Here is a 12,589-nt window from a genome sequence, read left to right as displayed (position 1 = left end):
GTATGTTTGCATCTTTACCTTCTTGGGTGCTGCAGCTGCCTTTGCCTTATCTTCCGCCATTTTCTTGCAAATTAAATTGAACAAAATTAGACACACAGTAAAATGATTGTTACAGGAATAGTGTAAACGACCATGTCCCCACAATATGTGTCACGTTTTTTTTTGTTGTTGCACGAAATAGTCTTATTGAAACAAAAATGACAAGATCCATTAAAATCTCTCACAAAAAAATGCACCAGCACTTGTGAGTTGAGCTTAAAGAACCTTCCTACCAAAACTTGAAATCAGAAATGAAGTGTTACATCCACTTTAAAAGAGGGATACTTCAATGGAAATCACAGTCCATTCATCTATTCAAATCATATATATATTTGTATACAGGGTAAGCGTCCTTGTTTGTTGGATATTATAATGTTAAAGAAATGAACACACAGATAAAGATCTCAGCTTACCTTCAGATCTTCCTCGGTGGGTCTATACTCTGGCGGCAGCGTGTCATCTCTCTCTCCCATCTTAATCAGCTTCTCTTCAACAGCCTTTTTCTCCTGTAACAGCCAGGCACATCAAGACAGCTATAGTGACTGGTGAACTTTTTCTATGAGCACTCGGAAATTGAAAATGTAACCAAAAGAATGAAGTGATTACATCAACAATGTCTTTGACAGGAACTGGAGCGGGCATGGGGGCAGGTTGGATATCCTTCAAGGTGTCTGACAGAGCATCCATGGCATTGTCTACTCCGGCTAGCAGCTGTATGCACAAAGGAAGATGGATAGTCAATGTAGTGGCATGTGTATAAAATGGGTTTATTTGCTTAACGTATGTTGTAGTTGTGTGTTTACCTGTGGGTCTGTTTCTGTGGGAACACAAACCGCAGACTTCACAGCTTTAGCAGCAGTGGGGGTGACAAAGTCTCCCGCCAATGCATCCAGAGCAAAGTCTGCAGAGGGCTAAGGAAGTGAAAGCATAAAGATCATTAATCATGCTTAGGTTCCATTATAATTGTGTCTCTTTTCCAATGCAGTATATCTGGGCATGTGTCATTGAAAGCTACAGTAGGCAGTGATGGATCTGGAGTGTACCTGTGCAGGAGGAGCTGAGGGAGTGACAACAGGAGCCTGGACAGCAGGAGCTGCTGAGGGGGTCGCAAAGTCGCCAAGCAAAATGTCCAGAGCCTCGCCCGTACCCATGGTGGGCTGCAGGAGGAAGAGAGGAGGTAAAATGTTGACAAAATCTGACTTTTCCCCCCCTAATGGACCCTGTTTTATATGAAATATGGTTAAGATTTATGTGAAGGATGTTTAATAAAATGTCAAAAAGTGATCACTGATGATGAACTCCAGTGTTTTATTCAACTTATAGAGAAACTATAAACTTAGTCATCAAGTTGATCTGACATGAGAGGAGATCAGGGGTAGAAAAACAGAGCTGCACTGACAAGCTAAACACAGCCTTTTAGCCAACGAGAGTTGAGATTCTGTGCTGATCAACTGTCCACAATCATCACCCAGATCTTCAACAGAACTCTGGAACTGTGTGAAGTGCCCTCCTGCTTCAAATGCTACACCATGATCCCACTCCCCGAAGAAACCCTCTATCACAGGACTAGAAGACTGCAGGACCATCAGCCTGTACGGTCATGGAGTCGTAACAGACACTGGTGTTGAGCCACCGACTTTCTAACTGACAGCAGGTGCACGGCTTATTAGTCCGAGCGCTGCATGTGAGGCGGGCTAAAAGCAATGGTGCCCCCCAGGGGTGTGTTCTCTCCCCACTGCTCTTCTCCCTCAACACAAACGACTTCACCTCAGGGGATGTTTCTGTTAATCTCAACCTATGCACACTGCTTCAATGTAAATGCTGTAAATACTATCTACCTCTTGTAAACTAACCCCTTTCTTAGATTATTACATAATTATTATCATGTTAACTTCAGCATTCTTTGCACTCCTTATCTCTGTACTACTGTCTTAGGTAGGCTTGAACATGTACTTTAATTGTAAAATATGTAATATATAATGTTTGTTCATAGAGAGCACCGTTTACTAGAGTCAAATTCCTTGTATCTGTAAACATACCTGTCCAATAAAGCTAATTCTGATTCTGAATGTGTCCCAGTCTCACCTCAGGTTTGGCAGCAGGCAGCTTTTTCAGTTCTGCCTTGTTAAACCTGTAGTCTGGGTGAATGGAGTCCTCCCTCTCCCCCACAAGCACACCTTTCTCCTTCTTGTGTTTGTCCTCCTGTGAAGTGAGGAAGGAAGAAAAGGAAGGTAGGAACATCATTGCTAGGGTTACAACACACAACATACCAACACACATCAGAATCACAAAGGGGGGAATTGTGCTGACCCAGTTCACTACAATATTTGATTTGGCAAAAGAAGAACAATGTTTGTTTGCTGTGTGTTTTGTGATTGTGTGTGTGTGTGTGTGTGTGTAACATACCAAGACCATGTCTTCAGGGCGGACTTTGGGGAGTTCAGGTTTGGGTTTGTCAGCTGGCAGCGAGCTACCAAGAGCACTTAGAGCATCCAGAGACATAGGGTCAGCCTGGGGAGAGGAGGGGAGATGTTCTTGTATTATTTCACCAATATAGTTTTAGAAATAAACCTCAGATAGTCTTGAAAAATGTCTTACAAGTGGAAAGAAGGTCAAAGGAAACAGGTGTTAAATATGCTCTACAGGTCATTTTGTATACTCATGTTTACCTTATCAGGTTTTGCTTGTTTAGGTTGGAGGACAAGTTTCTCCTGTTGATGAACCATTTTCTGCAAATACACAGGGACATACAGTTGAAAATGCATGAATAGAGATACACAGCCAAAATTACAAATGTATTTACTGTATTATACACATGCTAAAAAACCCCATTATGTTCAATAGAAATGTAATCACACACACACACACACACACACACACACACACACACACACACACACACACACACACACACACACACACACACACACACACACACACACACACACACACACACACACACACACACACACACACACACACACACACACACGTGAAACAACAGCTTTACCTCTTGTGTCTTCTTAACAGATGGAGGGATGGGAGCCTGGACTCCTGATGCTTTAGTTGGAGCTACAAAATCTCCAGAGAGGACATCCAGAGCGGACACATCCTCCACTTTACACTGTTGAACAAAGACATCAACTTTCACTCATACAAGTAGACAAGACGAGCTTTTATGTACCGTCTTACATTTGAAAAAGGCTTCAAGGTGAATTAGAACAGAGTGAAAATACAATGACATGGTTTCTCAACAGAAGTTAGACTAGAAGATCACCTGTAAGCCCATTTATTTGTGCTAAGCATGAAGCAAGGTGACATTTGCTTATCTGAGCCAAAAGTCTTGGAACCACTTGAAAAACACTAGTGTTGTGTGTTAATAAGTAAGCCTCAAACCTGCCGGTAGGGAAATAGTTCACTTTGGATAGCGCTGAGTTAGCATTTTCCATGGATACATTTTTTTAATGTTATGCTTACTGCTGCTCCTGGCTCTACTCATGCTTCAGTTTGAAGCAGAAAAACAAAAGTGGTATCAATACGCTCGTCCAACTGTCATCAAGAAAGACAACTTAAAAAATATTTATGTTTAAAAAATGTTCAACAAGGGGGAAAAAAGAATCAAAAAGGAAGAGAATAGAGTGTTTAACTTAATGTACTATGATTTTCATAACACTTATATAATCTGTATGACGGGAAAGAAAGTAAAAGACATGGACACAAAAAACTTGCTGATGCTTAAATACTAAATATGTGCATAGTTATTAAATAAGTAGAACACAAGACGTCACAAACTGCTGTTTCAGTTTGTCAGCAGATATTATTTATCTGTAGATAACACACAGTTCAAGTGTCCTGATATCAAGGATATTTATGTGTATCAGAAATTTCACCTAACAAAAAGTCTAACAGTTAAAAGACATTTTTCAACCTAGATTTTAAAACTTAATGTTTCATATATGCAATAGCATTTCACCTGGACAGAAGGAGCTGCTGAGGGGGTCGCAAAGTCGCCAAGCAAAATGTCCAGAGCCTCGCCCGTACCCATGGTGGGCTGCAGGAGAAATGAGAGTGTTTATTGTACGTTTACATCATTGGTCATAGCTAAACAAACTGAAAGATAAAAAGAGCCTCAAAATTATTTTGCCCAGTCTCACCTCAGGTTTGGGAGCAGGCAGCTTTTCCAGTTCCGCCTGGTTAAACCTGTAGTTTGGATGAATGGAGTCCTCCCTCTCCCCTACAAAAACACCTTTCTCCTTCTTGTGTTTGTCCTCCTGTTAAAAAAAAACAGAAATGAGCGTGTGAGATACTGAATCACAGTGGTGTTCATATTCCAACAGCACGAGTGTGTCTGCAATGAAAAGCTGTAAACGAAGCTGCGAGTGTTCCTACCGAGACGATGTCCTCTGGTCTGACCTCGGGGAGTTCAGGTTTTGGTGCGTCTGCAGGCAACGTGTCTACCAGAGCACTGAGAGCATCCAGAGACATAGGAGCAGCCTGGGAAGAGAACAGGAGATTTCAATAATTAAATGTCTCACAGGAGAAACAACAAGGGGGCAAGAAAAGCAGAGGACATAAAACTCTTCAAATTGGCTCACCTGGTCGGTCTTTAACTTTCCATCAGTGGCATCCTTTCTGGCTGCAGCTTTCACATCGACAGGAGGAACTGCACAGGATTCAACTTTCTGTACAACAAACACAGAATGTTGTCTTACTTGAGTTAAAGGTGGCGCTTAAAAACGTGATCAAAATTGGTATAATACAGTTTTCTCAAATCTTTTGATCCCTCCTGCTGATGTTATTATTTGGATGATATAACCCAAAGCTACTACTATTATTGAATCTGTTTATTTCAGATATTTTCATGTCCAAAAGAAGACCTGGAGTGAGCAGTACAAGAATCACAAGTTAGGTCTTATCTAGACTTCGTCGTTGTCTGTGCTTAATGCTTGAATAAAGACTTTTCTCTGTGGCTCAGGACATGTTGATCTGTGTTTTATGTCCGGAACGTTTGAACTGTGCTGCTGCTTGCTTTGGCCAGGACTCCATACTAATGAGATACTTAATCTCATTAAGGTTTTCCTGGTTAAATAAACTTGAAATAAATTATATAACTAGGCATGTTTAAAGTGTAACCAGGATGGTTTAAACTATGTTTGGTTAAAATGTTGCCTGCTTAACATCAACGTGTGGAAATAGCGGCTGTGAGGATGTTAGCATGCTAATTTTAGCATTTATGTCATAAATTTAAATTGCAGAGGTCACTTCACAATTCAAGTGACTGAATATCATTATACCTAACCTTACTAGTTTTCTTTTGGCAGACCGGCATGCTGTTTCTGTTACTGTTCACATTTGGATAAGAAGAAGTGCAATTCTGAAGACAATGAGCCCAGATGACCATTCCTTCCATCATTTGCAAAAAAAATTTGGATATTCTATCCTCATGACATCAGATTCATAATATTGTCATGCTTGAATTAAACAGACTGTAGCAGTCAGTGTATGATATGTCCCAGTTTTTTACTCTGGAAAGAAGTGATGTCATCTTTAAAGTATAATCAAGTCAGGTAAGTGGAGAAAAACTACTTTTTTTTTGTTGTCTTCATTTTAAAACATACCATTATCTTTTAATAGTAAAGTAACATAGGTGTGCTTCTGACCTAAGAATAGGCAACATTAGCGGAGTGTTAGCTTTCTCTACCTTAGCAGTTGAAGCAGTCAGTCCAGCCTCCAAAGAGAAATCATCCTTATCCATCCTTCCTTTTTTATCAGCAGGGCGAGCAGGAGCTGGAGGGGCTTTCTACAACCACCATCAAGAATGACAATTCAAGAAATGTTATATATGCAAGCACAACTGTGGTTTTATTATTTAAATATATATATATATATATATATATATGTTTGCATTTTATTAGCAGTGTCAAAACTACGATGTACCTGAGGAGGAGGAGCTTTGACCGTAGGAGCTGCTGAGGAGTCCACAAAGTCTCCAGACAAAATGTCCAGAGCCTCATTGGTGGCCATGGTGGGCTGCAGGGGGGAGGGGGCGGAGAGGGGAGGAGGGAGATCAATCAATATCATGCAGTTAGTGTTAAGTCCACATTTTTATTCGTAAAAGCCTTACAGATTTCATCTCACCTGGGGTTTCTGAGCAGGCAGGTTTTTGAGCTTCTCATTGTTGAACCTGTAGTTTGGATGAATGGAGTCATCCCTCTCTCCTACAAACACACCCTTCTCCTTCTTGTGTTTGTCCTCCTGTAAGGAGAGAAGTGATTTTTTTTTTTTTTTCAGAATGGAAGAGATTCATCGGCACTCAACAAGAGAATATGGCAGATTTTGCTCCTACCAAGACGATGTCCTCTGGTCTGACCTCGGGGAGTTCAGGTTTGGGTGCGTCAGCTGGCAATGTGTCGACAAGAGCACTGAGAGCATCCAGAGACATGGGAGCAGCCTGGGCAGAAGACAGGAGAAATCATGTATAATCCACTAACCTGTGGCATAGTCTTTTACTTCAGAAATATAAACAAGAGCGGGTTGGACTAGTAGATCTCACATCATCAGTCTTGGGCCTGCTCGTTGCTTTGGCATCCAGTCCACTCTCCAGAGAGAAATCACACGATACCGCTACCGGAGTCTCTATCTTGGCCTTTTTCTCAGCAGGACTAGCCATACTACCACCAACAGCCACAGTGGGAGCTGCTTTCTACAACAGAAAAAGACACAACTTTTATCTTCAAGTAGCTTCACAAAGTAAAAATAAAACATTCTCATCTGAAAATTGCAGAGCACTTTGGTACATAATGTTTTCAGCAAAGTGTTTCTGTAAATTGTAAGACAAAGATCTGAGCAGCCAAAAGGAAAGACAAAGAGGGTGTAAGATTGTTGTACCGCAGAGAAGGAGAAATCATCTGACACTTTCTGCATCTTTTTATCGGTGGAGGGAGCAGCTGCAGGGGGTTGAGGTTTCTGTGACAGAAACAAGACATGAAGCAACAATACTTTTACCTTGTTTAGTCGGATGCCATCATAATGACAGCCTTTAAAGTATTCGTCTTACCTTCACAGGAGCTGGTGCAAAGTTAGCTGGGCCAGCAGAGGCAGCACTGATGCTTTCAACAGAGTCCTTTTTCTTTATGAATCAAAAATAAAACACAAGATGAGGATTTACTAAAATATCAAATTCTAGGCTTTAAATTTCATACAACACTGAATCATCCATTCATATGTCTCCAACAGAATGGACTTTTGTCGGAGTATAAAAGCGGCAGATTGAGCCCTAACTGAGTGCTACATGCTTGAAGACTGACCTCTTGCTTCTTGGGTGCTGCTGGTGCAGATGAGGACATGAATCCTGCTGTAAGGGATTCCAGGGCTTCGTCTGTGCTCAGAGGTTTCTGAAAGGACAAAACAGAGCAGGCATCATCACCAGGAAACAACACAACATCTCACACGATCAGACATTTAAAAGCTAACAATAAACTGATCAGAACCCTTTGAGAACTCTTTTTCATAGCAGCAACATGATCCTCCACTAGAGGGCATGTCCTCCCAAGTCAAAAGCAAACAAAAAGGCAAAATAATGCAAACCAGACTGCATATACCAACAGCGGAGGAAAAGTACAGACACTCCCTTCACATTCCATGAAGACAAATTAATTCAAAATAACCCCTCGTAAAATACATGTTCCAAACATTTAACTGCTTAGATTTAGCAAAAATGACGATCAGACTGAAAACTCACACCGGAGGAAAGGTATCTGGGTGGAATGGGATCGTGAGACACAGAATCAGAGCTTCTTGCAAGACAAGATGACAAAGTGGGAGTCGACAGTTGTCTGTGATGCAAGTGTGGGTGTGTTGAGGGTGAGTAAACAGCAACCTGAATCTGGGTGGATATCAAAGAGTGTGACTACACTTTTGTGTGCGTGTGTCTATGTAGTTGTACGTTCATATTTATGTGAGTGTTGGGTTTGATCGGATGAAGGCCAAGAGCTTAAGAGAAAAAAAAAAAGGGAAGGTGGACCCTGAGACAACTCCCACCAGTAATCCCACTGTAATGCAACATTCCCCACTCTAGAGGAACCACCAGATTATAAAGTGGAAACACGTCTTCCTGAATCTGTGTGTAATGTGAGTTTATTCATGTGCTTACACACGTTTCAAAATGTTCACAAAGAGTTGTTTTTTTAAGTTTATAGGCTTTCTTTGCACCTTGTCAGAGTGAAAATGAGCAGAATTGTTCACTTACCGGAACATCCTTGGGTTTCCAACCTGCAGGAGGTGGAGCCTAGAAGAAAAAACAAAACAGGAATTAAACTAATAGAGCCTCAAAGACTCAGTTCACCAAGATGACAATGAATCCCCTGTTGTGTAGTGCCACAACTTTTGATGCAAGCTCCTGGTTCTCTTCTGATTTAATGCTTAAGACACATCAGTCAGTTGATTCTAATAAACACATGCAGTTGATACTCAGTCCTATTCATCTGTGCCACAGCACACTGGAAGTGAATGGAGACTTGTTTTGCGATGAAAGATGACACTTTATTACATTACATCCTACTGAAAAAGTAACAGTAATGGAGAGGGGGATGCTGGGTAGAACTGACCATATCTTCCAGTCTGTACCCTGGTGGAAGCGTGTCGTCTCTTTCTCCCACTCTCACACCCTCCGTTGAGATGACATCATGCTGTGACACATGCAACGAACAAGGTTACTCAAACCCGCTCCATGCTGCAGCTCAGTCCGATCATTAGTAGCTAGGTTTAACAAACACACTCAGAGACGATAGCACACAGTGACTATGCTGTACCTCTTTGACCTCTGGCCCTGTGTAAACGGGCTGTTTGGGGACGACTGGATCAGCTGATGGTAGTATGCTGGCAAGGGCATCGAATGGATCCACTGCAGGTGCCTGCACATGCAACAGTAATCAGCACTCCAGAGCAAGCAACATGCTAACCTAAGCTAACTCATACTGCTTTAGTAAGTCTTTACCTCTTTGGCTCCTGACGCTGCTTTTGGAGGAACCTCCACCTGAACCTGAAACACAGAGCTAGAATCAGTGCACACACCTCCACCACATTCAGCACATGGACATTATTAGTATGACTGAGATTGATTATGACTTGATCAACTCAAACCAAGCCGTACCAGTCTTTGTTACTCATGTTCAGGAAGACTTAAAATGTGACATTTGATAATATGCTTTAGACATTTCCCCAAAGTCTGACACCAATAAAGAAATCTCACCAGGTCCTGATGGCACAGTATTGATCTATTCATCCAGAACACCATACAAATATCCAACACAACACATCCATTACTATTTACATAGAGGATGTAAGTATCACACAGCCTCCACCCTTAGGTTTCATTATCGTCTACCTGTGTCTGAGTCGGTTTAGCTTCTTCCTTCTTTGCCTGCCCAGAGCCATATCTAGCTGCAGTCGTGGCTGCTGCTGCAGGCTTTGATGTTTTAGCAGGATCAACTTTGGGCAAATCAGCTGCGAGAGTTGTGATTGCAGTTGCACTCTAAAATACAATCATTTGAAATCTATTATAGCCCAGGTACATGGCAGGTGTTATAATCTTGTGTTTTACATGAACAAAAACAGAAATATACCCAAATAATGAATGAAAAGACACCACCATGGTAAAAAAAAAAAAAAAACTACAGGAAAAAAAAAGCATGACCAACTGGAAGACAGTCAAAGTGTCAGAAGGTGCCGCGCAAAGAAACCAGCACAAGAAGACAAACCAACACACTTTAAGACAACTCCTTCCCATTTGTTTCCCCTGGCTGACTCAGATGTCAGATGTGTTTGAGGTGTTGCAAGTGGACAGGTGTGCACTGTTACAATAACAAGCACAAGCATGCTTGGTGAAGGGCCACAGCACGGAGAACAAAAGTCCTTTATACATCCCCACTGGTCATAGAAAAGAGAAGGCCAAAGCAGTGAGTTGTTCTTTAAGAAACTCCCAAGGGAAGTACTCGGTCATCCTCAGACAAGGAAAGAAAACAAAACCTGATAAAACTGCAACACAGAGAAGATAGAAAGAGAGCCCTGAACAATACCCCCAATTCAGGGAGTGGAGGGAGTTATGAAAAGAAAAATTCTGAGGAACTCTTTAGCCCTTGGTTCTACCTTGGCTGTGCCTTTGGGTGACTCTTTAGGTTTGGTCACAGCAGTGGATGCCGTCAAGCCAGCGACTCCAGCTGCTCCAGCAGCAGGATAAGGAACTGCAGCAGCGGCTTTGACTTGGGACACAGGTGCAGTCTACAAATGTGTTTTCAAAGGAATGCTTATGAACACAAGGATCAATTACCAGAATGTGTAAAGCCCTTAAACATTTAGACAATAGATGTGGACCACTATTTACCAGTGTTAGTAAAAAAAATTAAAAAAAAAAACAGTGCAAGGAGAAATGTACAGTCAGTGATCTCTGGTCAGATCTGCCACAAACATGATTAACCAATTGGGTACCATGAAACTAATCTGACCATTGATCAGTGTGTTTGGTTCAATGCTTGTACTTCTTAGTACATTTGAACCAAACTTTGTAAACTTTACAGTACTACTGACCTTTTTCAAACAAAATAAATGAATTCCTGCCTCTCCAAGGCAGTTTCAGATATTTGAAATTTGTTAGAAACTGCAGTGAGTAGAGATTGTTTAAAATCTTAGGTGTATTTGCCAAGCCCTGAATATGAGAGTCAGCTGCTTAGAATTGTGTTAACTAGCTTTAACCTTTAATAAACCATAGGTAAATGTCTGCAACAATGTAGTGCATTAAGCGAACATGGATGTTATGGAACCAGCATGTGAATTTGGCAGTTTCTTTACGAAAGCTGAAAGCAGCTGACGCACAATTTCTAGATGTTGGAGTTGACTAAACCTCGTGGCACAGCCCACAAGAAACCTTTTTTTTAACTTCAGTCTCTGTTCACATGACATGACAACCTGACAGGAACACAACCTCAGTGAAAACTAACACTGATCAAATACTCAAGAACTGCAAAATAATCCAAGATGTCGGGATAATGGTCAGCAGTAGTGTAATAAACAGAAAATGCGCAGATCAGCACGGTCATCATTATGACATCATTACCTGGGACATCTCCGTAGGACCGCCCCTCACCCCAGCTGATGTCATGTCAACAATAGTAGCCTCAGTTGACGACATGTCAATAACAGTAGCACCTGCTGGCGTGGTGTTAGTCTACAAACCAAGGAGCATGTGTTTAAAGAAAGTCATAAGAGTGTTATTCATGAAGTCAGCACCAAAGTTCGCCCCCAAAGCTTGAAGATATGAGAGCTTTATGAAAGGTGGTACAACAAGTGCTCAGCTCCTGATGCATGAAAAAGGTCAAGTGACTGAATCAGGGTGACAATTCACACAAAGGTGTTGCTAAATAAAAGAAGATGAAGCCGGTGAAGAAGAGGAGACAAGAGCTGCCCAACGTGTGAAGAAGAAGCAGTAATTCATGTCACTTCAGTCCAAAACAGCCAAAAGCCCCCTCCACTTTTAATGAAGCATCCAGACTCTGTCTACCTCCGCTTTGGCTTTAGGTGCCTCTTTTCCTGCTGTCCCAATGGAAGCACTTCCTCCTCCTTTGATACCACTTCCTGCGACTGGGCCAGTTGCTGTGGTAACCGGACCAGGTTTTGATGCCATGGCAGTTCCTGACGAAGCCTTCTGCAACGCATCAGGTGTGAAAAGTTGACCATATTTTATCTCTGGATGCTTGCTGTATATATTTTTTTGCAGTAGTTCCATATGTACTTGTTTCATGAGAAAATGAAGAGAACACATAAAGTGGTGGAAAAATGACTTTGTTGACATCATTGTGACATCATCAGGTTTATTTTGACTTGGGCTTGCGAAAATTTCTAACAAAGACATTTCATAACTGATAGCATTAAAAGAAATGATGGTTGAGATGCATTTCTTGAATAAGAGAAAAATAGTTACTTTATTCATCCCAGTTGTTTAAAATGAGAGTTTATCACTTCATTACTGGTTACTCATACACACAAAAGCCTCATGGTACAAATGTAGGACTTTGTGGTTTCGGAGTATGATCCATGTGTCCTTCCACACTAAGCATATCTGGTGGTGTCAGGTCAAATGACTTCCTCTAAAACACAAATGCATGTGTCTTCTCAACTTTGAGAAATATGCAGTAGGCCATTCCAACAAATCAGGGCCGCAACCTTTAACTTGCAGAATTAACCACCAGCAGTTACATGGAATAAACACAAGGTACTTGTTAAGTGTTGTGAGCTAAGCTATCAGTGCCTTTGCACTTAATGTGGTGACACTAGACTGAAGCTAACCCCAAGAGGAATGTAGTATGAAAGCTAAGCTACAGCAACAAAAGAAGATAAATAATCATTTGGACCTTCTTGCCTTTATGTGATAGGACAGCTGAATAGAGACAGGAAATGTGGAGAAACCAGAGTTGGGTAGACATGCATCAAAGGGTCGAGACTTGGAGTCAAACCTGCGGCCAATGTGACGAGGACGATACATGGGGTGCCTACTCTA

The 12,589-nt window shown here is 41.5% G+C and overlaps 1 protein-coding gene across 34 annotated transcripts in view; it reads right to left on the bottom strand.

Moving 5' to 3' along the window:
• The window catches only part of cast (calpastatin), a 40,307-nt gene that overhangs the window by 3,623 nt on the left and 24,095 nt on the right, over positions 1-12,589 (bottom strand). For 12 of the 34 annotated variants that reach the window (XM_061042255.1, XM_061042251.1, XM_061042262.1 and 9 more), the window contains 29 exons: positions 11,594-11,737; positions 11,150-11,260; positions 10,186-10,317; positions 9,425-9,571; positions 9,035-9,079; positions 8,850-8,951; positions 8,646-8,726; positions 8,288-8,326; positions 7,347-7,433; positions 7,097-7,168; positions 6,928-7,005; positions 6,593-6,742; positions 6,386-6,490; positions 6,178-6,294; positions 5,977-6,069; positions 5,741-5,839; positions 4,635-4,721; positions 4,429-4,533; positions 4,194-4,310; positions 4,013-4,090; positions 3,050-3,163; positions 2,709-2,768; positions 2,446-2,550; positions 2,125-2,241; positions 1,083-1,196; positions 843-950; positions 646-750; positions 453-545; positions 19-63 (listed from right to left, as the gene is read on the bottom strand). In XM_061042255.1, coding sequence (XP_060898238.1) covers positions 19-63; positions 453-545; positions 646-750; positions 843-950; positions 1,083-1,196; positions 2,125-2,241; positions 2,446-2,550; positions 2,709-2,768; positions 3,050-3,163; positions 4,013-4,090; positions 4,194-4,310; positions 4,429-4,533; positions 4,635-4,721; positions 5,741-5,839; positions 5,977-6,069; positions 6,178-6,294; positions 6,386-6,490; positions 6,593-6,742; positions 6,928-7,005; positions 7,097-7,168; positions 7,347-7,433; positions 8,288-8,326; positions 8,646-8,726; positions 8,850-8,951; positions 9,035-9,079; positions 9,425-9,571; positions 10,186-10,317; positions 11,150-11,260; positions 11,594-11,737 — 2,850 coding nt within the window. The remainder of the gene's footprint in view (positions 1-18; positions 64-452; positions 546-645; positions 751-842; positions 951-1,082; positions 1,197-2,124; positions 2,242-2,445; positions 2,551-2,708; positions 2,769-3,049; positions 3,164-4,012; positions 4,091-4,193; positions 4,311-4,428; positions 4,534-4,634; positions 4,722-5,740; positions 5,840-5,976; positions 6,070-6,177; positions 6,295-6,385; positions 6,491-6,592; positions 6,743-6,927; positions 7,006-7,096; positions 7,169-7,346; positions 7,434-8,287; positions 8,327-8,645; positions 8,727-8,849; positions 8,952-9,034; positions 9,080-9,424; positions 9,572-10,185; positions 10,318-11,149; positions 11,261-11,593; positions 11,738-12,589) is intronic. The other 22 variants (XM_061042281.1, XM_061042278.1, XM_061042282.1 and 19 more) reach the window with 12 other exon arrangements.

This window comes from Labrus mixtus, chromosome 7 (assembly GCF_963584025.1).
Source record: "Labrus mixtus chromosome 7, fLabMix1.1, whole genome shotgun sequence".
NCBI lineage: Eukaryota > Metazoa > Chordata > Actinopteri > Labriformes > Labridae > Labrus > Labrus mixtus.
The sequence above is the reverse complement of the archived record's forward strand: the minus strand, read 5'-3'. Positions and strand labels throughout refer to the sequence as shown.